Here is a 22,592-nt window from a genome sequence, read left to right as displayed (position 1 = left end):
TCTCCAGAGAGGTACAGGGGCATCAGTGCTAGAGAGTTAATGAAGGTATAGGCTGCCTGGGATTTTATGCTAAAACTTTTATCAGGGGATTATGGTTTATAACAGACACATATCTTAGCACAGATCCTCATCACAGCTCCCGTAGTTTTTCAGATGCAAAGAAGCGTGTATACATTGCTGACTCTTCATGTGTGTGTTCCTTCTCCTTTTTTAAAAACACCTTTTTTAAAAAAATAACATGTTGGAAAAAAAAGATTGTTTATAATCATGTGTTATAGACTGAGTGTTTGTGTCTCCCAAAATTCATATGTTGTAATCCTACCCCCAGTGTGATTGTATTTAGGAGGTTGGGTCTTTGGAAGGTAATTTGTTCAGGAGGGTGGAGACTTCATGAGTCGGATTAGCCCTTATAAAAAAAGAGCTTGTTCCTCTCTACTCTCTGCCGTGACCATGTGAGGATGCAATGAATAGATGGCCATCTGCAAACCAGGAAGAGGGTCCTCACCAGAACTGCGTCTGCTGACACCTTGCTCTTGGGCTTTCCAGCCTCCAGAACTATGAGAAATAAATGTTGTTTAGCTGCTCAGTCTAATTTGTTAAAGCAGCCAGAGCTAAGACAACATATTTATGACATTTCTTAATAACACTATGTTAAGAGTTTAGAAAAGTAGGATGAAAACATTCTATCCAACCAAGTTCACTTTTTTAGGTGGTGGAGTTAGGCATCTTTTGGAAATATTTACAGTAATTACATGCTTTACAAGGAAAGGAGGGGAAAGGTGATAGTTTAAGCACTAAAGTTGGAAATCTTTTGATGTTTTCTGAGACTTTTTTTTTTTTTTGAGACGGAGTTTTGCTCTTGTTTCCCAGGCTGGAGTGCAATGGCGCGATCTCGGATCACTGCAACCTCCTCCTCCCGGGTTCAAGCGATTCTCCTGCCTCAGCCTCCCAAGTAGCTGGGACTACAGATGTGCATCACCATGTGATAACAGGCTCATGCCACCATCTCCAGCTAATTTTTGTGTTTTTAGTAGAGATGGGGTTTCATCATATTGATCAGGCTGGTCTCAAACTCCTGACTTCAGGTGATCTGTCTGCCTCGGCCTCCCAGAGTGCTGGAATTATAGGTGTGAGCCACCATGCACAGCCGTGTTCTGAGAATTAAAGTATGGTTGTCCCTTGGTATCTATGGGGGATTTGTTCCAGGACCTACCGTGCATACCAAAATCTGTGGACGCTCATGTCCCTGATATAAAATGGCATAGTATTTGCATATAACCTATGTACATCATTCTGTATACTTTAAGTCATCTCTAGATTATTTATAATACCTAATGCAATGTCAATACTATGTAATAATTGTTATACTGTATTGATTAAGGAATAACGACAAGGAAAAAAATCTGCCCATGTTCAGTACAGACACAGTTTTTTTTCTGTATATTTTTGATCCATAGTTGGTTGAAACCAATGGATGCAGAACCCATGGATACAGAGGGCTGATTGTATTTCTAGAATGTAAATGTGGGGTGGGAGTTGAAGATGTGATTTATGGGACAGAACTGGAGGCAAATGGACTTCATCTTGTAGAGCCTGGAGAACCACTACCTAATTTTTTTTTTCTTTTGAGATGGAGTCTCGCTCTGTCACCCAGGCTGCCAGGCTGGAGTACAGTGGCACAATCTTGTCTCACTGCAACCTCCACCTCCCGGGTTCACACCATTCTCCTGCCTCAGCCTCCCAAGTAGCTGGGACTACAGGCGCCTGCCACCATGCCCGGCTTAGTTTTTGTATTTTTAGTAGATATGGGGTTTCACCATGTTAGCCAGGATGGTCTCGATCTCCTGACCTCATGATCTGCCTGCCTCAGCCTCCCGAAGTGCTGGGATTACAGGCGTGAGCCACCACGCCCGGCACCAATACCTAATTTTAAGCAGAACATTGGCAAGCTCAGATTTAATATTTGGACAACTTACTGTCATAACCAATTGAAAGACTGCTTGGTTATAGAGGCAACATTGTAGATAAGAATGCCAGTGGAATTATCCATGTGAGAATTATGATTTCTGAATTAAGGCTGTGGCAACGATGATGAAATAAGAATTATTTGAGATAAATCTAGAATTTCCTTGGTTTTCTTATCTAAGAATGGAAGCCTCAAAATTTTGCCATTGCAAAGGCATTATTTCTGCCTCACCCAAACATGCTTACATTAAACTGGACCTTACATTATAATGTAGCCTGCTTGAAATGGAAACAGGATCCCTGTACTAGTGCTTCCACAGCCTGACAAGATGCAACAAGATATATCCTGTGTTTGTTCATATAACATACCTTGGTACTATAAAATACGAGTTCTTTACTTTCTCTGGTTTCTCATTGAGCTTCATATTAATCAGTAGAATTATTTTATAGGCTTACTGAAACATGTTTTAATATTGCTTCTTTTTTTTTTTGGTCAGATTATTTGTTCTTGCTCTATCTTGATCCCACTCATTCCTCCAAACCCTGTATTGGCTCTTCCATCTTCAAATTATAGGATCAAACAAACCAAGAATTTCATGATTCTGTTGAAGCCTCACTAGAGTGCAGTACACATCTTTGAGAGTTAAAGGAAGCTTATTAAGCATAATCTAAATGTTTTATACCCTAGTGTTTAATTTTTTTAAGTTGCTATGCTAACGTTAGTTGTAACTCTCAGACAGTAGGGTAAACATATGCCTCAGCTTACATGGGATAGTCCCAGTTTATGCCTGTATTCTTGGTGTAATGTATTTATAGTGCCCCATTTTTACTGTCAAAAGTGTCTCAGTTTGTACATTAAGTTGTATGATCACCCTGTCTATCAGGGAGAGCCACAAAGAAATTGTCCATTTATGCATTTCTAGAATTCAATTTATGGGAAGTAATTGTAATTAAAATATGCTGACAGCCACGGTGCCTGCTGTAGACTTCATGCATACTGTCTCTAAGCCTTTTTGAGGACAAATGGAGTAAAACTTGTCATTTGTTTACTAAAAGATTTTTACTGCTATAATAGAAAAATGAAATTATTTCTCTTTTGGTGCTATATGTCCCTCAACCAGTCTTGTCATGATTCTATTAAGGTAAATAATGCAAAGCTGAGTTTTGCATTTATTTTCTAAAGAAAATACACACTATGACTATTTAACTTATTATGGTGGAAAAACGGAGAAGCTTATATGGACTTATAAGTGAAAAGAATCTTGAAAAATATGATAATAAATTTAGTGCATCCTCTTCCTTTACAGATGAGTGACCCAGATCACAAAGCGGTCATGTAACATATATGTGGTTCCATGGCTACTTAAGTAGCATGCAGTGCTATAGCTAGACCTCCAATGTTTTAATCCAGAGTTTCAAGGTCCTTTTCGCTAGATGGGATTGCATATGAAAACCACAGGCCACCTTTATTCCCATCACACTCATCTTGTAAACAAAAAGGTCCATGTAAAATATCCTGACTTTGGGAAATATATGGAAAGCAGTCAGAAATTGATCTTTTACATTTTATATATTTAAAATATGGCATAATAGGTATGTGCTGAGTACCTTTATGTATGTATGCACAAATATTTTTTAAATTTTTAATTGACTGTATATGTTTATGGGGTACACAGTGATGTTTTGATACATGTATATACATTGTGGAATGATCAAATCAGGATAATTTGAATGTGCATCACTTTAAGTATTTATCATTTCTTTGTGGTGAGAACACTGAAAATCCTCACTTTTAGCTATTTTGAAATATATAATACATTATTAACTGTCATCACTGTGCTGTGAAATAGAACACCAGACCTTATTTTTTCTAACTGTAACTTTGTACTCATTGACCGATGTCTTTTTTCCCCCATACACCAGCCTCTGATAATTATCATTTTACTCTCTACTTCTATGATTTTGACTTTTATAGATTCCACATATGAGATCAGACAGTATTTGTTTCTTTGTTTCTGGCTTATATAGGTTCATTCATGTCACAAATGATAGAATTTCCTAGTTTATTTTTAAAGGCTGAATTGTATTCCATTATTTATATATACCACAGTTTTTAACCCATTTGGTGGATACTTGGGTTATTTCCATATCTTGACTATTGTGAATAATGCTGCAATGAATGCAAGTATCTCATCAGCATACCGATTTCCATTCCATTGGGTATGTCCCAGTAGTGGGATTGGTGGATCATATCATGATTCTATTTTCAGTTTTTAGAGGAAATTCCATACATATTTTTGAAAAATAGCTGTACTAATTTGTAAAACCACCAACAGTGTATGTATAAGGTTTCCCTTTTCCCCACATCTTCACCAACACTCATCTTTCAACTCTTTGATAATAGCCAATCTAAAAGTTGTGAGGTGATAATTCATTGTGGTTTTAATTTGCATTCATCTGATGATTGAAGCATGTTGAGCATTTCTTCACATATCTGTTGGCCATTTCTATGTTTTCTTTTCAGAAATGTCTTCAAATCCTTTGCCTATATTTAAAAAGGGTTATTTGTTATCTTGTTACAGAGTAGTCTGAGTTTCTTGTATATTTTGAATAGTAGCCCCTTATCTGATGTATGATTTGCAAATATGTTCTCCCAGCTCATGGGTGCCTCCTTTATTAATTGTTTCTATTGCTGTGCAGATGCCTTTTAGTTTGAACCAATCCCATTTGTCTGTTTTAGCCCTTGTAGCTTGTGATTTTGGGGTCATTATCTAAGGAGTTTCTACCCAGAACAATGTAGGTCATAGAGCTTTTTCTCCATGTTTTCTTCTTATGTTTTATGGTTTCTGCTCGTATGTGTAAATCCTTAATATATTTTGAGTTGATTCTTTCATAAGGGGTGAGGTAAGGACCCAAGCAACTCCCAGACTCAAGCGATCCTTCTGCCTTAGCTTCCCCAGTAGCTAGGACTACAGATGTGTGCCACCATGCAAAGCTAATTTTTTTTACTCTTTATCTTTTATTTATTTATTTATCTATTTATTTATTTATTTGGTAGAGATGGGGTCTTGCTATGTTGCCTAGGCTGGTCTTGAACTCCTGGCCTCAAGCAATCCTCTTGCTTTGGCCTCTGTAAGTTCTGCGATTACAAGCATGAACTACCATGCCTGGCCTCCAATTTCTTTCTTTCTTATGTAGATATCTAGTTTTCCCAACATCATTTATTGAAGAGACTACACTTTCTCCAATGTGTGTTCTTCACAATTTTGTCGCAAATCAATTGACCGTAGATACGTGGGTTTATTTTGGAGCTCCCTATCCTATTGCATTGGTTGATGTATCTGTTTTTATGTCAGTATGCTGTTTTGATTACTATAGTATTGTAATATATTTTGAAATCTGGTAGTGTGATACCTCCAGCTTTATTCTTTTTATTGATTATTGCTTTATCTATTTGGTGTCTTTTATGACTCCATATGAATTTTAGGAATATTTTTTCTATTTCTGTGAAGAACTACATTGGAATTTTTATAGGGATTACATTGAATCTGTAGCATTGTAAGTAATATGGACATTTTAACAATATTAATTCTTCCAATTCAAGAATATGGGATATCTTTTATTTGTGTCATCTTTAATTTTTTATTAATGTTTTATAGTTTTTAGTATTCAGATCTTTCACTTATAATTTGATTAAATTTACTCCTAAACATTTTTTGATCCTATTATTAATGGGATTGTTTTCTTCACTTCTTTTTCAGACAGTTCATTGTTACTATATAGAAACTACTGATTTTTTATTTTGCACCCTACAACTTTACTGAATTTATCAGTTTAAACCATTTTTTGGTAGCTTCTTTAGGATTTTCTGTATATATTAATAAGATCATGACATCAACAAACAGATACAATTTCACTTCATCGTTTCCTGTTTGAATGCTTTTTCTTTCTTTCTCTTGCCTAATTGCTCTGGCTAGGACTTTCAGGACTATGTTGAAGATACTTAATATGATTTTTATCTTCTTAAATTTGTTAGACTTGTTCCATGACCTAACATATGATCTATTCTGGAGAATGTTTCATGTGTACTTAAGAAGAGTGTGTCTTCTGTTGCTGTTGGATAGAATGTTCTGTATATGTCTTTTGGGTTCATTTGTGGTACTTTAAAGTACAGTTCAAGTCCAGTGTTTTCTTATTGATTTTCTGTCTGGATGACCTGTCTAATGTTTCTAATGTTTGAAGTGGGGTATTGAAATCTCCTACTAGTATTGTGTTGAAGTCTTTGTCTCCTTTCAGATCTCTTAATGTTTACTTTATATATTTAGGTGCTCTAATGTTGGGTGGACATATATTTACAATTGTTATATCCTCTTGATGAATTGATCCCTTTGTCAGTATATAAGAATCTTCTTTGTCTATTTTTACTGTTTTCTACCTAAAGTCTATTTTGTTTGTATTATGTACAGCTGCCCCTGCATTCTTTTTGTTTCCATTTTCATGGAATGTCTTTTTTATTCCTTCATCTTCAGCCTACAAGTGTCCTTTAAAGTAAAGCAAGTCTTTAAAGGACACTCATAGACTGAAAATGAAGGAATAAAAAAGGCATTCCATGTTGAGTCTTTAAAACAATATATTCAACCACTCTATGCTTTTTGATTAGAAAAGTTAATCCATTTACATTTAAATAATTATTGATAGGTGCAGACTTACTAGTGCCATTTTGTTCATTGTTTTCTGTAGAGCAATTGTTTTTCAGATCTTCTGTTCTTTTTTTTTCCTCTTGTGTTCTTCCTTTGTGGTTTGATGGCTCCGTGTAGTAGTATGCTTTAGATCTTTTCTTCTTATCTTTTGTGTATCTCTTATAGGATTTTGCTTTGTGGTTACCCTGAGGCTTACATAAAACATCTTATACTTAAAACTGGCTATTTTAAATTGATAACAGCTTAATTTTGATCACATACACACTACACATTTACTCTTCTACTTCCCACATTTTATGTTTTTAATGTCTTGCTTTATGTTTTTTATAATATATAATCACTTGAAAAATTATTAAAGCTGTAGTTTTGTTTTTAGTAATTTTGCCTTTTATCCTTTATACTAGAGGTATAATTGTTTACCCAGCACTGTTTCGGTGTTAGAGTGTATTGGATTTGACAATATACTTGCTTTTATACTTAAAGTTTTATATTTCCATATATTTTAATGTTACTAATTAGTATCCTCTTCTGCTTGAAGAACGCCCTTTGGCATTTCTTATAAGACAAGTCTAGTGATGATAAGCTCTCTCAGTTTTTGTTTGTCTGAGTAAGTGTTTATTACCTCTTCATTTTCAAAAGACAAGATTGCTGGCAGTAGTATTCTTGGTTGACAGAACAACCCCCATCCCCCTTCAGGATTTTGAATGTATCATTTAACTCCCTTCTGGCCTGCAATATTTCTGCTGAGAAATACACTGATACTTTTGTGGAGATTCCTTTACTTGTGACAATTCACTTTTCCTTGCTGCTTTCAACACCCTAACTTTTGACATTTTGACAGTGATGTGCCTTGGTGTGGGTCTTTTTTGCATTTATCTTATTTGATTTATCATAGGCTTCTTGGATTTGCTTTCTATTTCCTTCCCCAGGCTGGGGATGTTTTCTGCCATTGTTTCTTCAAATATATTTTCTGTTCCTTTCTCTTTCTCTTCTTCTCCTAGTACACCAATAATGTGTAAGTTGTTATATTTGATGGTGTCCCATAAGTCTCTTAAGCTATCCTTACTTTTTTTCACTTGTCAGATATTGCTGAAGGATTAAGTAATAAAAGGACTTGGAATTGACCACTGAGTTTTGCTGTGTAGATGCCATGGATAATCATGTTTGATGGAGTAATAAGGGGTAACAAACTTATCTCTTATCTGTATTACTATAATGATCTCTTTATATTTCCTGACTTTCCTTCTTGCCTTTCCACAGTTCATTCTCAACACGCTCAGCATGGTGACTTTTTAAAATATATAGATCTTATCAATCCTCAGCCCAAAATGGGCCCGATTTAATGTTAATAAAAACCAAGGACTTTACAATGACTTAACAAAGCTCTATACAAATCTAACACTTGCATTTTACCCTGATTTTTCCTACTTCTACTAATTTTTCATTTTGCTCTAGCAACTTAACTCCTAAAGCTCTTTGCCAATGCCTGTAGCCATGGAACATTGTCACTATATTACTATAGTCTGTTCTCTGAAACATCATCCCACCCCCTACTCTCCTGCCCCAGATGTCCACATATGTGGCTAATTCCCTCAACTTTTCAAGTCTTTTTCTACTTTATTACTTTTTCATTGCAGCCTACTGTAGCTATCTTATTTAAAGTTGAAACATCCCTCCAACCAACATTTTTTATCTTCCTTTCTCCACTCTATTATTCTTTTTTAGCATTTACCACCTTTTTCACATTCTAACTTATATATTCATTTGAAAAAACCTTTTTATCGAGTGTATATTATCCTTCATTTGAATATTAACTCCATGAAGGCAGGGGCTTATGTATTTTTGCTGATATATCCTAAGTGTTTAGGATATTTCCTAGCACATGGTAAATGATCAGCAAACACTGGTTGAATTTTTCTTGTCATTAGCTTGTAAATAAAGCTTTTAAAAGCATCGGATGTATATCTGAGCTAATAAATATGACGTGTTCGCTTTTTTTCAAAAGCTACTACCTGTTGGAATCATTTCCAAGTAAGAAAGTACTATTTTGTAGGAGTTAGGTGATGTTAACTCAGCCTAATAATTAGCTTCTTGCCTCTCTGGTTATTTATTCAGTTTTTCCTGAGTATTTATATGCTCAAGGGAAGCTCAGTAAATACCTGTAGTCTACTCTGTTGCAAACACTGTACTAGTGGCTGTGATTCATAGGCCTCCTCTAGAAGGAGAGATTCACAAGGATGTCAATGTTTATAACAAAGTATGACTGGGTGATGTTAGAAATAAATGCACCGGGGTTTGGGTTCACATAGAAAAGACACACTTGCAGTCTATAAATGGTCTGTTTTAGATTGAACACTGTCCTATTTCTGATATCTCTGTGAAGATCACATGTCCTACTTACAGCCAGAACTAAAGAACTGCAAAAATGATCCAAAGCCAATTCCTTTTCTGTCCCACCTGCAGCTTGCATTGATCCTCTAGTGTTTTTAATCAATCTTGCTAAATATTTGCTGTAGGGAAAATAAGTAGTGATGAGAAGTAATCTTGCTGCTACTTTCTTCTGAAAAATTTAATGATTGATTTACAGATATTGCTTATTCATCATGATATCCCATTGTAGAAGATGGGGATTAAATTTCAGTCTTAAAGGTTATGGGATCCCTCAAGGCTTAGCGTATAGTAATGAAAAATTGAGAACCTAAAAAAGGGATTTCAGATTCTGTATAGCGAATAAACTTTTATCAGGCCTTGCTTCTGATATGAATTTAGGATTATGTGGATAGGAATATGCCATGAGCTTTTTACTGCAGCCTTAGAACTTTCTCTGTATTTTGTATACAATTTCTTATTTACGTATTTGTCTTCAGTTTAAGGCAAATGCTCTAGTTTTCCTGAAGTCATAAATAATCTCTGGGCCTTTCCCAACTGGTCTGTAGTGGCCCTCTTAATAAGGCCTCCAAAACATAAATAGAAATCATTTACCTAACTTGATATCACAAACAGAAGCCATCCCTTTGATAAGTCTATGTCTAATTGCTTACAAGTTAACTCTTTCCTCTGAATATTAACAGATGTCCTGGACATTGCCTGTGTATTTGGAGTAATACATACTTCCTAGAGTACATGGTCTTTCTGAAACACAAAACCTAATTCTTCGAATTCTAAAAAGATCTCCAAGGAGAATAATAGATCCCTTAGATACATGGTTTGCCTGGTTTCTGTTTCTTTTTTTCTTTTTTGTGAGACAGTGTCTCACTCTGTTGCCCAGGCTGGAGTGCAGTGGCACAATCTCGGCTCACCGCAACCTCTGCCTCCCGGGTTCAAGTGATTCTCCTGCCTTAGCCTCCCCAGTAGCTGGGACTACAGGTGCACACCACCATGTGGGCCCAGCTAATTTTTGTATTTTTAGTAGAGACAGGGTTTCATCATGTTGGCCAGGATGATCTCGATCTCTTGACCTCGTCATCCGCCTGCCTCAGCCTCCCAAAGTGCTGGGATTACAGGCGTGAGCCACCACGCGCGGCCTGCCTGGTTTCTTTGATTTTTAATTTTTGATGTTCCTGGGTACATACTAGATGTATATATTTCTGGGGGAACATACAGATATTTTAGTACAGGCGTGCAGTGTGTAATAATCACATCATGGAAACTGGGATATCCATCCCCTGAAGCATTTATCCTTTGTGTTACAAACAATCCAGTTATACTCTTTTAGCTATTGGTTTGCCTGTCTTAAAATATTTTAAGCTTAACGTGAAGCATGTTACCCTTAGTAAAAATTCCCATTCTTCTTACATTCTGATAAGGTCACAAATAGGAAACTCATTTCAGAACTTGGTTCTTCTCTGTAATTTACTTTTAGTGTTGTTATGGAACCCCATTTTGAAGTGTACATTCCCACAGTATGGCAATTAATCTATTTCTTCTTTAGGCTAGTGAGTCTTTTCTTGCAATGTCTTCATTTATTCATTCGTCAAACTCTTGAACATCTTGTATGTAAAGCACTTTGCAAAATCCCTGGTATAACCATTGAACCAAAGAAACACAACATTTGGCTTCATGACCTGATACCACCTATTTCTCTAGGAATTGAATAAGTTCTATTGGTGCTTGGTTAACAGGTTATTATTCTAAAGTCATGCCATCTTTATGGATCACACATTAAGCCTTTTTAATGTATTATTTTGAAACTTAAACAATATTCTGTATTTTTACTTATTTTTTATATGTGACTCTATGTGACTCCCAGTTTTACCTTCCTTGCTTAGGTTGATGTGATCGTGACACTGGGAGGCCTTGCTGGGCGTTTTGACCAGATTATGGCATCTGTGAATACCTTGTTCCAAGCAACTCACATCACTCCTTTTCCAATTATAATAATCCAAGAGGAATCGCTGATCTATCTGCTCCAACCAGTAAGTCAAAAGTGAATATAATGTGAGCCCTTTCCTTCACAAAGCTTCTACCACTTGAGTAGACTAGGAGAAAACATTGGCCCTGCTTGGGTCTTTGAACTGTGAGTGGAATTGAACATGTGTGCTTTCTTGTGGCCACTTTAGTTTTGCCCCAGGTCACTGACCAGCAAAAATGTAGAGGAGAATCCTGAAAGTTTTCATTTTATTGTGTCTAGAAAACAAGAGAAAATGTTGTAACTCTAAATCGACTAAGAATTAAATTGAGCACTTTTGCGTTTTAAACAGCTGAATGTGAATGACATTTGAGAAAAACCTCAATAGGGGAAACACAAGGCTTGGCAAATGTTGCTAATGTAATTCTTATGTATTTTGAGTGTTGTCATTATCATTGAATATAATTGGAAACTGGGTTTGATTTCGTTAGGCATTTAGAAGACAATCTTTAGCTTTTACTATTTATAAGTTGCCTGGTGATTAGTTTCTCTGTCTCAGAATAATTTCTAATGATGTCTTTCATTTCCAGTGATAAACATTAATGACATTTTCTCTCAATGTAGTGCATAGAACAGAATTCTTACTAAACAAACAAATTTTATGAGGTTTATTGGTGGAGTTCAGTTTTAAAATATCATTTGGTAACTTTTTTTAAAAGATAGTGGACAGTTCTTTCCATTTTTGCCTCTCATTGTAGTCTACTACTTACATTTTGCTGCTACCCTGTTGCTACCCGCCATCTGTAGCCTGGCATTACTAGAAATTGTAGTTTGGTTAATAGGGTGGGTTTAGTGCATGCTCACTATTCTTTAGCCAGTTTTGCATTTTTTTCCTGGCTCTTTGCGTGTCCTAGCCATGTTGCTTTCTGGATAAATATGGAAGGGGAGAAGAAGAATTCAGATTTCAAACTATAGTATCCATTTATTTCGTCAACCGTTACAGACTGCCTTCTATGTATTTGTTGCACTGCATAGCAATTAAGGATAAAAATAAATAGTTGCATGTGATCTTTGCTCTCCAGATTAAGTGCAGTGAAAGATCCATTTATACAAATGTAATCACAATGCAGTGTTGAAAGATTAGTACCAAAAAATGAAATAACAGAAAACTGGGGCATGTGTGTAGTAAGAAAAGTCTTCACAGAGGCACTCACATTGTATTTACTCAATTAATTCAACAAACATTTACTGAGTACCTGCTGTTTGCCAGGCTCCTTTCTAGGGATAGAGCAGTTAACAATACAAACAGAAATCCTTTCATGCAACATGCCTTCTACTGAGCTTACAATTCAACAGAATCTTCAAGGGTGAATAGATTCTTGCTATGGAAGATGATGGGAAAGTTATTTAATTCAAGAGGAGCCAGGAAAGAAACATGGAGATGCAGGATGTGTTATAGGATTTGTAGGTAATTCTGTGCAGCTAAAATATGGGCTGTGGTATGGAAAAATGCCAGAAGATAAGACTAGAAAACTAATTGAGATACTGATTATGAAGAACTTTAAATTCCACAAAATGGAATGTGAACTTCTTTTTGCCATAGGTTTTGGAAAGTCATTAAAAGATTTTGGTTAGCAGTACAGATATGCTTTTTAGATTTGTTATCAAATTTGTTAAATACCCATAGACTCCCAACAGTTTCTGAAGTTTCAAACTTACTACTATTGTGAAGCAATGAGCTTTCTTATATTGCACTGAATTGATGGTATGACTGCTAAAGTATTCAGTTGTAACTTGTCTCTGTATAGATGCTCTGGTCAATATATTACTAGTTAAAGATGTAGTACAATACTTTTTAAAATTATAATTGGCAGATTCACTGATAGAAAAAGCCACATCTAAAATATGACTTCTACATTAAGGTATTTTTACTGTTTTGGGTTTCTGTATTTTCCCTATAATTGGTATAATTATGAGCTTTCTGAAATGCCTTTGGCTTGGGATTCATTGGATTTTCTTCCATCTATAGATTGTTCTCTGTCATCATTTCTGGAAAACTCTCAACCATTATGTTTTCAAATATTGCCCTATTCTTTTTCTCTTTTCTTCTGTACCTCCAATTAAATCTATTTAAGATCCTCTACTTGTATCATATATATCTCAGCACTTTCATATTTTCTATGTCTTAATCTCTCTGGGCTTCATTCTGAAGTTCTTCACCACCTCTGTGTTCTGTTCACTGTCCCGCTTCAGCTCTACCTATCTGCCACTAGACCCACCCTCGGCATTTTTAATTCCTGCCATGATTATTCTTTCTTACACGCTTGCCCTTTACTCACATTTTCAAGGGGCTCTTTCTTAAAACATAATTATCAAACTGGTTTTGTAGTCTAGAATAATTCTAGTGTAAGTCAGCTGCCTTTTATGTTCACTTTTGCTTTCATATTTCATGACCTCAGTTCCTTCTGTTTTATGATTTTCAGCCGGGACCTCACATTTCTGAGAACTTTACGTGTGGGAATTATTTGAGGCGTGGGTTAAAAGTAAATCCAAGGAGAATTTATATTTGCTTTTGCCTGGCTGCTGAGTGGACTTGTAGCCCAGTTCTGTGGGAGCACTAACTACTTAGGACATTTTGTCTGAGACTATTTTGGACCACGTTGTCAGTGTAGACTCTGAATGTGACACTGCTGAGAATTTGATGTCTGGTTGCAAATGCTCAGGGGAGACTTTTCTCATCTTCTCAGTTATGGAGTGCCAAAGTTTGGTTGGCCACTTTTCCTAGCAGACCAGTGGGAGTGTTATTCATATTCATCTTGATATTTCGGATCTCTGCTTTACGTGGTACAGCATCCTTTTAGATGTCCACCTTGGGAAGGTCTTGGGCTTTGTCTTCTGACAACTTTCCATACTTCAGGGCTTTAGAAACTGAAGCTCAGGTTCATCTGATTTGCTAAACACTCTCCAGATGAAAGTTAGCCTTGGCCTTCTTTTTATATCAAAATGTAGTTTTTGGCTTCTGGGCAAAATTCGTTTTTCTTTCTTTTTCTTTTTTTTTGGAGACAGAATCTCCCTCTGTTGCCCAGGCTGGAGTGCAGTGGCGTGATCTCGGCTCACTGCAGCCTCTGCCTCCTAGAATTCTTTTTTTTAACAAGATACGTTTGATGCATTTTAGAAGATTATCTTAATTTTTTTTAAAGTATTTTTATTGTTTTCAGTTGGCCAGGGCACTAATCTATCATATTGCCTCTGTACCTCAGTTACTCCCCACACGCCGTCTATGTTGCAGTAATGATCAACTCCAGATCTGAGAGGCTTTCCAAGATTAGGTTTATTAAGTTTTTTTTTTCTTATTAATAGAATATCTGATGTGGCTTGAGAGGCATCCCACATTTTATAGCTAAGCTAACTGGAACACATTGCTGAAGCAGGGAAACTGATTGCTAGAATGTGGCACCACGTTTTTTAAAGGCCAGGCCTGCCTATAACCTGTGTCACCTTCCACAGGAATGAAGTTCCGCCGCCCCAGCCCAACTGCAAAGGCACTCTAGGAAATGAAGCTTGTGGGCCCAGGAAGAGGAAACACTGACTTACAAAGCAAGTCTCTCTCAAACTGCCAGACATGGATATCTTGAAAGAAATTCTGGAATCATGACCCTACATAACTTATAGGAATGTAACATACAATGTGTTAGACTTTAGTTAGTTATTAAGGTGGAATCCCCAGTTCTCTAAAGTGGTAAACATGTTAGGGGTACCTGCGTAGCCAAATCCCCAAATATAATGCAATGTAGATTCTCTCTGTGATAATTTCGATTTTGTGTCATTGGAATAACTACAAAATTACCTTATCCTGAGGAAGTAATTATTACATAGTGTGGTGCAAAAAGCTCATGCAAGATTACACTCTCTGTTCTTTAAGGGAGTGACAATGGCAGGCACAGGCTTCCACCTGTGAGGTTAGCAGTGCAGCCTTTGCTCGTCTTGGCCACTCTGTTCTGGGGAGTTCTTTCTCGAGACACAGCCTGGCTGTCTGCTTTTCTATCACTTTTAGTAAGAGAATAGCAAGAAAATTAGTAACACAAATGCATATGTTGAAGTGAATATGTTTAGGGGTTTAAGATATGGATGGATCTCATGTGACCCACCATATTGGAAACAAGTTTTAATTGTATTCCTGTGAATGGAATTAATACTAAAGATCAGTTAAAAACTACTATAGACCGGGTGTGGTGGCTCACGCCTATAATCCCAGCACTTTGGGAGGCCGACCGGGCCGATCACCTGAGGTCAGGAGTTTGAGACCAGCCTGACCAACATGGTGAAACCTGGTCTCTACTAAAAATACAAAATTAGCCAGGCGTGGTGGTGCATGCCTGTAATCCCAGCTACTTGGAAGGCTGAAGCAGGAGAATCGCTTGAACATGGGAGGTGGAGGTTGCAGTGAGCCGAGATTGCGCCACTGCGCTGTAACCTGGGCAACAAGAGCAAAACTTCGTCTCAAAAAACAAACAAAAACAAAAACTACTATAAAATTACTGCACAGAAGCATTCTACGTCCTAGAAGTGAGACTTGCACCACTGGGGCTGAACTGGCTCTGTCAGGTGTTACTTCATATAACTGCGTTATTAATATATGTGATACATGCACTAAATGTGCCTATACATTACATGGTGTGCATACTTTGGGGACGGTATTCAGAATGGACATCTACAGCAGACTGTTCATTATTTTTAGAACATACAGTCACAGTCCGGACGGGCAGGAGAAATGTTATAAATTTAAACTGAAATCATTTAAAAATATTGCAAACGTAGGCTTAAGAAAATGTCTCATGTGCTTTAGCGCCAAATAAAGAATGAATTTAAAACTTTAAATTTTTAATTTTTTTTTAAATGAAAGTTAACATATAGTTGTTGAGGAGGAAGAGAATACTGATACTCTTACAAGAAGCATCTCATCTGAGCCTTATAACAATACTGGGAGAAAAGCAGGATAATATGGTCACACAGTGAAGTGTTTTGTCTCAACACTTTTTCCACAACATTACATTTCCTCCTTCGTGGGGTTAATGGACTAAGATGCAAATAATAAACTCTTGAAACAAGTCACAGCCCATAGGCTGGTAATTATCCATCAGCAGTGTATAACTGATGGCCAGTTGGTGTGTGCATGTGTATATATAAATATATGTGTGTGTGTATGTATGTGTACATATATGTTTCTTCCCCTATGATATTATTTTCAAGTAACATAAATCTTGGATGCACTTTAAGGATATACCTCATCTTGTTGCTGTATCCTTAAGGAAAAATGACTTTCTGAAGTTTTATAATAAAATTTACATCTAACAATAATCTTTCTTCATTTAAGCAGACTAAATGATTTACCATTAAGCTTTGCTAAAGTATGTTAAAAGTGGTAAAAATTCAATATAAATGTTAATTATGATGAGTGCTAGATTTGAGCCTGGAGTGTTCCAGAATTTTTTTTCAATTAGATGATCTGAAATTAAAGATAATAGTAGGAGGAATAAGTCATCTTATAGCAACTGTTTATCTGATGATTTTTTTAGTCTAGTAACTTGGTAAGAGAGCTTGTGTTATATCTGCTACACTAATTTTAATTGGCTAGAATAGTCCTAGTCCCTGGAACCAGAATGCGCTTTTCTTGATCTTTTTAAAAAAGCCTATCCTCATATCATCTTAGTCTTTCTGTGATGTTCTGTGTTTCTTTTGGAGTGTTTACATATGAGACTAGGTTGTGTAAATAAGTAATTATCTTCCATTCATTAAGATTATTTTAGTCATTTTGGACTGACCTATATGTCATAGTAGCAATTCACTTAAAGTGTATAGTTTGTTTCAGTCTAAAGTCTGTGTTCTCTTTTCAGTCCCCTCTCTGTGGTATATTTTTATTAGTTATAAATTGAATTTTAAAACAAGGATACAATGAGGTAGTTCCAGTTAAAATAAATATGGGAAGACGTTTGGAATTTTTTTAGCTTATTGTGTTTTTTAGCATGTAAGGTTTTTCATATTGTATTTTTGGCATATTTCACTTACTATGGGTCAAAATGTCGTTATGAGTGAAAACCTTGGTAGGTAGCATTTACTTTGTAGGAATGTTCAATTTGCCACTTGAAAAATAGAAAATTCAAAATAGAATCCATAATAGTCCCTTCCTTAAAATAAACATCCTTCTTTTACTTCCAAAAATGTGTTCTTGATAAGACATCATCACCTTTTATGAGGAGGGGATGCTATGAAATAGAGGACAGACATTTCAGACATGAAACATCGCTGATGTCAGTAACTAGTTAGGCTGTCTTCCTGCTGAAGAGTCAGGTGCTCAGAGCCATGTTTATCATGCTGCCTGTGCAGAGTGTGGGTGGCTCCAAGTTTCACATACATACTTTCTCATTTTCTGGTCCTGTGCTTCTCAGGAGTACAGAAACATTAGCTTCTGTACACTGAGCATAAATTATCTTTTATCTCCAAGTTTTATGGCAGTTTGTAATACAAGTTAATAGGATTTATAACCAAGAAATGAGATGTCCAAGAGTTAATAAGGCATGCCTTTTACATTATCCGAAACCTTGCTCGGTGATTCCCGCTCAGGATTCCAGTATCTGATATAGGAGAAGGTGGCACAGAGCAGACTTCTGTCAGTTTTTATCTCGCTTGAGCAAACTTGCAAATATGTTGTAAATATTTCTTCCTCATCATTTTAGTCATGCTTTACTGCTGCTTGTTTTTTTTTCTCTTTCGCCAGATCAATTATTTACTATATAATGTCTTAACATTATTTACATAATACATTTGTAATGCTGGTAATGAATATGATAAAATATGCTGAGAGTTTGATAGAAAGAAGCTGAATATTCATGATATAAATTTGCTATGCCTGATGGTTTCTGCTGAGAACTGGACGTTTGGGTCGGTCTACCCTTGTGTGCACGTGTTCAGCACAACCTCATCAGTGATAACATCAAAGAAGTGATTCTCAGCGTGATTTCGAGTAGGCGACAGAGAGTTCTCAATTCTAGACAACACTGAAATCTTCCCACACTATTTATTACCCGTTTTAATTCCCTTCTTTGGAATAATCATTACTATTTTATTCTTCCTCTGTATCTTTCATGTAATTTTTATTGTTGCTTGGCCTTTTAGAATTCCTAGTATAAACTACATAGTATCACAGAACTATTAAATATATATTATTAAATATAATAAACTATTAAATAGTGTAAATAGTGTAAAGCTTTAGAGATCATTTTATAGATGAGCAATTTCAGAGACATTTATGTGATCTGCCCAAGGTTATATGCAGTGTTTCTTTGACAGGTAATTGATACTGAAATTGAAAAAGATCTGATGCAGTAATAGTCTGAAAAAGGACCATAGGCATTTCATACCAGAAATGCCCTGTTACATTGACCTTCCCAACCTCCCTCTGTCTTCCAAAAGGCGTATTGTGAATACCTGTTCCTACCTGGCCTACACCCACCTCAGCTTGTTGCCCTGGGAAAGTTTTGCCACTCAGGGTTCAACGCCTGGCCGAAATACTCTTTATCTTCAAATTGTGTCCTAGAAAGACAGCTAGCTCTGTCCTTTCTTTGGCTTGTTTGCTGTGCCATGCCAGTGCAGCAGATTCTTCTTCACATGGAATACACACAGACACGTCTTCGCTAAGCATCCTCTTCTTTTACCTCTCTTCAATTGTTGCCCGGCTTTCTAGGGAACAATTTTCAATACTCATTCTCTCCTCCTTTTCTTTCCCCTTTCCTTTGTGTTCTTTTTTTCCTCCTCCTCTACATGGCATTTAAAAAAAACACAAAAACCTATCCTGTTGTAGTATGTGTTAATCTCTTACATATAAGCAGGAAAACCTTGTATTTTAGTATGAAATAAGACAATACAATTCCAGAGCTATACAGTTCTCATTTTTTAAGTGCCCTAGTGTTCCCTTTAAATCTCCATAGAAAATTTTCCTCTATGGTTTTATCCATGTTTAATTAAACTAATTTTCATTTAAGAAGTTAAACTACACACTTGTCTTTACCTTGTAGCTATTGTTGTCTGTTTTGTTGATTCACAGATTAGGATACTTCAAAAACAAACATTCAGTAAATACCTATGATGTGATAGAAATTGTGGTAGGCACTCAGAGTACAGAAATAAAAGGCACTGCCTTTATTCTGCTGCTCACAGTTTAGTACAAGAGACAGAATAAATATTACAATTCAGAAATATGTATGAGAAAACACTGGGAGCTAGGGGGATGGCAGGAATAAAGCATCTTACCCAGACGGGACACAGGGCCGGTGGTCCCCAACCCTAATACCTGCCACTCACCCACGCAGCATGCAGGCTCTTTGACCTTAAAGAAGCCTTTCACTGAGAAAGATTTATAGGAAGATATCCATCAGCAAAAACTTAAGGTGATCCCTCAGTGATTCCAAAGCAGTATAGGAGGAAATACCGAATTCAGTCTTCATGGAAACTGTTTGAAAACTTACGTGAACATTGGCCTTTCCTTTCAACCATGAGTGATGGAGAATCAGTTTTGGAAAGTTGAATAGTTTCTAAGAGATGATATCAAGACTCCATATGTGATATGGAGATGATATCTGAACTCAAGACTGCTAAGAAGTCAGGCAAAGAAAGGAATAGTGACATTTAATGTGGAAGGAATATAAAGCAAGAGAACTTGGCACGTTTGGGGAACAGCAAATTGCTGGATCACAGGGAGCCATTGGAGGTGCAGCTGGAGGGAAGCAGGCTGTAGAGCATGAGGGCTTGCTTGAATCCCCAGGAAGATGGTCTCTATATTGAGAATAAAGGTCAGGTTTTAAGGGTTTTTTTAATCAAAGGAGTGGCATTTGATTGACATTTTAGAAAGTTTAATTTGGTGGGAGTATAGATTGTTTATGGAAGAAATAGAGGCCAACCAATTCTCTTGGAAATCCAAGGAACAAATGGTGAGTAAACTTAAGTAAACATGAGAGTGAAGGAAAGATGATGGAGTTTGTTGGGATGTGTGCTCAGAAGTCTTCATCGTAGGAATGCAGAGGGAGGAGTCGGTGTAATACCTGCATCCTCCATTAGGGAACTGGGTGCTGTCCTTCTTTAAGATAGAGCAGATGGGAAGAGCAGATCAAAATGGGAAGATCAGCAGTTGACTCTGGGATATAAAGAGAAAGATCTATCTTTGGAACCAAATGGAATTGCCTAAAAGGATATATGTTCTGGCCTGGAGATACACCTTGAAAATTGTCAATATGTAAAAAGGCAAAAGAGTGATGAGCTTGGATGTCAAGAATAAATAGGATACAATGGATTTGGCAGCCAGGAAGAAATTTGATAAGGTAGAAAGCCAGGAAGAAATTTTGCTAAGTTTTTATGGCACAATATGGGTAGAAACTATGAGTTGAGTATTAAATGGGAAGGGAGTTGAAATACATTTGTTTTCTTTTGTATTATTGTTTACCCTTTTTTGTTGTTCCCTTATAGAAGTTGATTTTTTGTGCTAAACTGGGAACTAATAATGGTTTATAAAACTGTTTTGGTGAGACCATTTTTCCAAGTTAAAAACAAAACCATAGCACATGTATTTGGGATTTTTGCCTTTGTGTCTTGCACAGCACGACTGAGAGTGCAGCTGCCATGCTACATGTCTGTAAAATGCTGCAGATATTCAGGGACACTAATTATACCAGCATATACTGGAGAAGTACTTTTCACCCTACTTTTAACCAACATTTTCTTCCAAAAAAAAAAAAAAGAAAAAGAATCTCCTGGCCCAAACCCCAGCTCCACATCTCTTATAAACCGTTTTCCACCTCTTCTACTTGAACTCTGTGGTATGGGGCTAAGGCATGGTGTAACTCTGTGTCAAACCTTTTAGACTCCTTTTCTGGTCTAGGGAAAACTGGTCCGAACATTCCACAACTACTCTTTTCTCTGCTTTTTTGAACTCACTGTACACTTTCAAAAATATTTTTAAGTCATTCTTGTCTTTTAAAACCCCACTCAAAATTTTTGTCTTCTATGCAGCATTTCCAGATAAACCCTCTAAACTTCCTTCATCTGGATTATTTTTATCATCTTTTGTCTTCGTTTATTCTGGCTGCTATAACAAAATACCATAAACTTGGTTTTATAAACAACAGAAATTCTCTCATAGTTATGGAGATTGGGAAGTCCAAGATCAAGATGCCAGTAGATTCAATGTCTGGTGAGGGCCCCTTGGCTGGTTGGCTCTTTCTTACTGTGTTCTCCCATGGCGGAAGGGGTAACTAAGTTCTCTAGGGCCTCTTTTATAAAGGTGCTAATCCCATTCATGAGGGCTCTGCCCTCATTACTTAATTGCCTCCCTAAGGCTCTACCTCTTAATACTATCACATTGGTGATTAGGTTTCAACAGATGAATTGGGAGGCAAGTGCGTGAGGAACATTAGGAACAACCAAGCACTTTGTTTTAATTTTTTTTTTTTCTCCTTTGGGCCTCAAATACTCTAAACCTAAAACAAAATTTATTGAGTTATAACTTTTCTTGTTTCTGAACTTTAAAAAACATATAATTGCATATTTTGATAAAAGATGAAATAACAATTATCACAGTTTATCTAATGCTAGCCAAGTCTAAATAAATAGGAAGTTTTGGATAATCTAAATGCATTATTTCATTACCAGAAGCATCCAGTATTACCTCATGTTATAATATGTGGGCTGCCTGGACATCCCTGGTTAAGAGTCAGAGGCTATAACTTGCTCCACTTATTTCACATTTGACATTTGCCTTTTTCCTTGTATTTTGGGTGCTTACTTGGGGCAGTGATTGTTTCTTTTGGTGGTTGGTAGCATGTTACTGCTGAACAAATACATGCAGATGATGGTGGTGGTGGTGGTGGTGGTGGGCTTTAAAGCAACCTGGATATGATGATGTTTCAAGGGGAAAGGAGTGAAACACTACCCTGATACGTGCCTCTCACCCACAGAGCATAGAGGTTCCTTGACCTTAAAGAAGTCTTTCACCAAGGAAGATTTATAGAAAGGTGTTCATCAGCAAAAACCTATTATGACCCTCAGTGATTTCAAAGCAGTAAGGGAGGAAATATCAAATTCAATCTTCATGGAAATTGTTTAAAAACGTATTTGTACATTGGCCTTTCATTTTCAACCATGAGTGACAGAGAATCAGTTTGGAGACTTGATGCAATCCATAAGAGTGCTGTGTGCAGGTGCAACAATAGAAAAGATGGCATCAGCATTTGTCTGAGCTCTGTCACCATAATTTATCATAATCCAATTCTAGGTAAAGTAATGGAATATTTGATGCAGGATGTCATCTTTTCCTTTATCCCCCCTCCCACAGTCCTCTGTGGCAAGGACACTGGTACACTGTGTCATGTATACTTAGTTCAATTGAGCATTGCTGCAGCATCTTCCTTTGATTGAAAACAAAAGGTTTCCAATGCAGTTATCAATGAACTGTGAAGTGATTTGAGTGTTACCAGCAGGGAAATGAAATGAGCCTCTGGGAAGAAGATTGGCATAAGTGAAAGTTTCTATAT

The 22,592-nt window shown here is 36.6% G+C and overlaps 1 protein-coding gene across 6 annotated transcripts in view; it reads left to right on the top strand.

Moving 5' to 3' along the window:
* Positions 1-22,592, top strand: part of TPK1 (thiamin pyrophosphokinase 1) — a 380,984-nt gene that overhangs the window by 232,727 nt on the left and 125,665 nt on the right. For 4 of the 6 annotated variants that reach the window (XM_054495232.2, XM_054495231.2, XM_063667932.1 and 1 more), the window contains exon 7: positions 10,934-11,080. The exons of the other annotated variants lie outside the window; for them this stretch is intronic. In XM_054495232.2, coding sequence (XP_054351207.1) covers positions 10,934-11,080 — 147 coding nt within the window. The remainder of the gene's footprint in view (positions 1-10,933; positions 11,081-22,592) is intronic. 6 annotated transcript variants of the gene reach the window in all.

This window comes from Pongo pygmaeus, chromosome 6 (genome assembly GCF_028885625.2).
Source record: "Pongo pygmaeus isolate AG05252 chromosome 6, NHGRI_mPonPyg2-v2.0_pri, whole genome shotgun sequence".
In the NCBI taxonomy this organism is placed as follows: Eukaryota; Metazoa; Chordata; class Mammalia; order Primates; family Hominidae; genus Pongo; species Pongo pygmaeus.
Note: the sequence above shows the minus strand (reverse complement) of the source record. Positions and strands in the feature narration are given on the sequence as shown.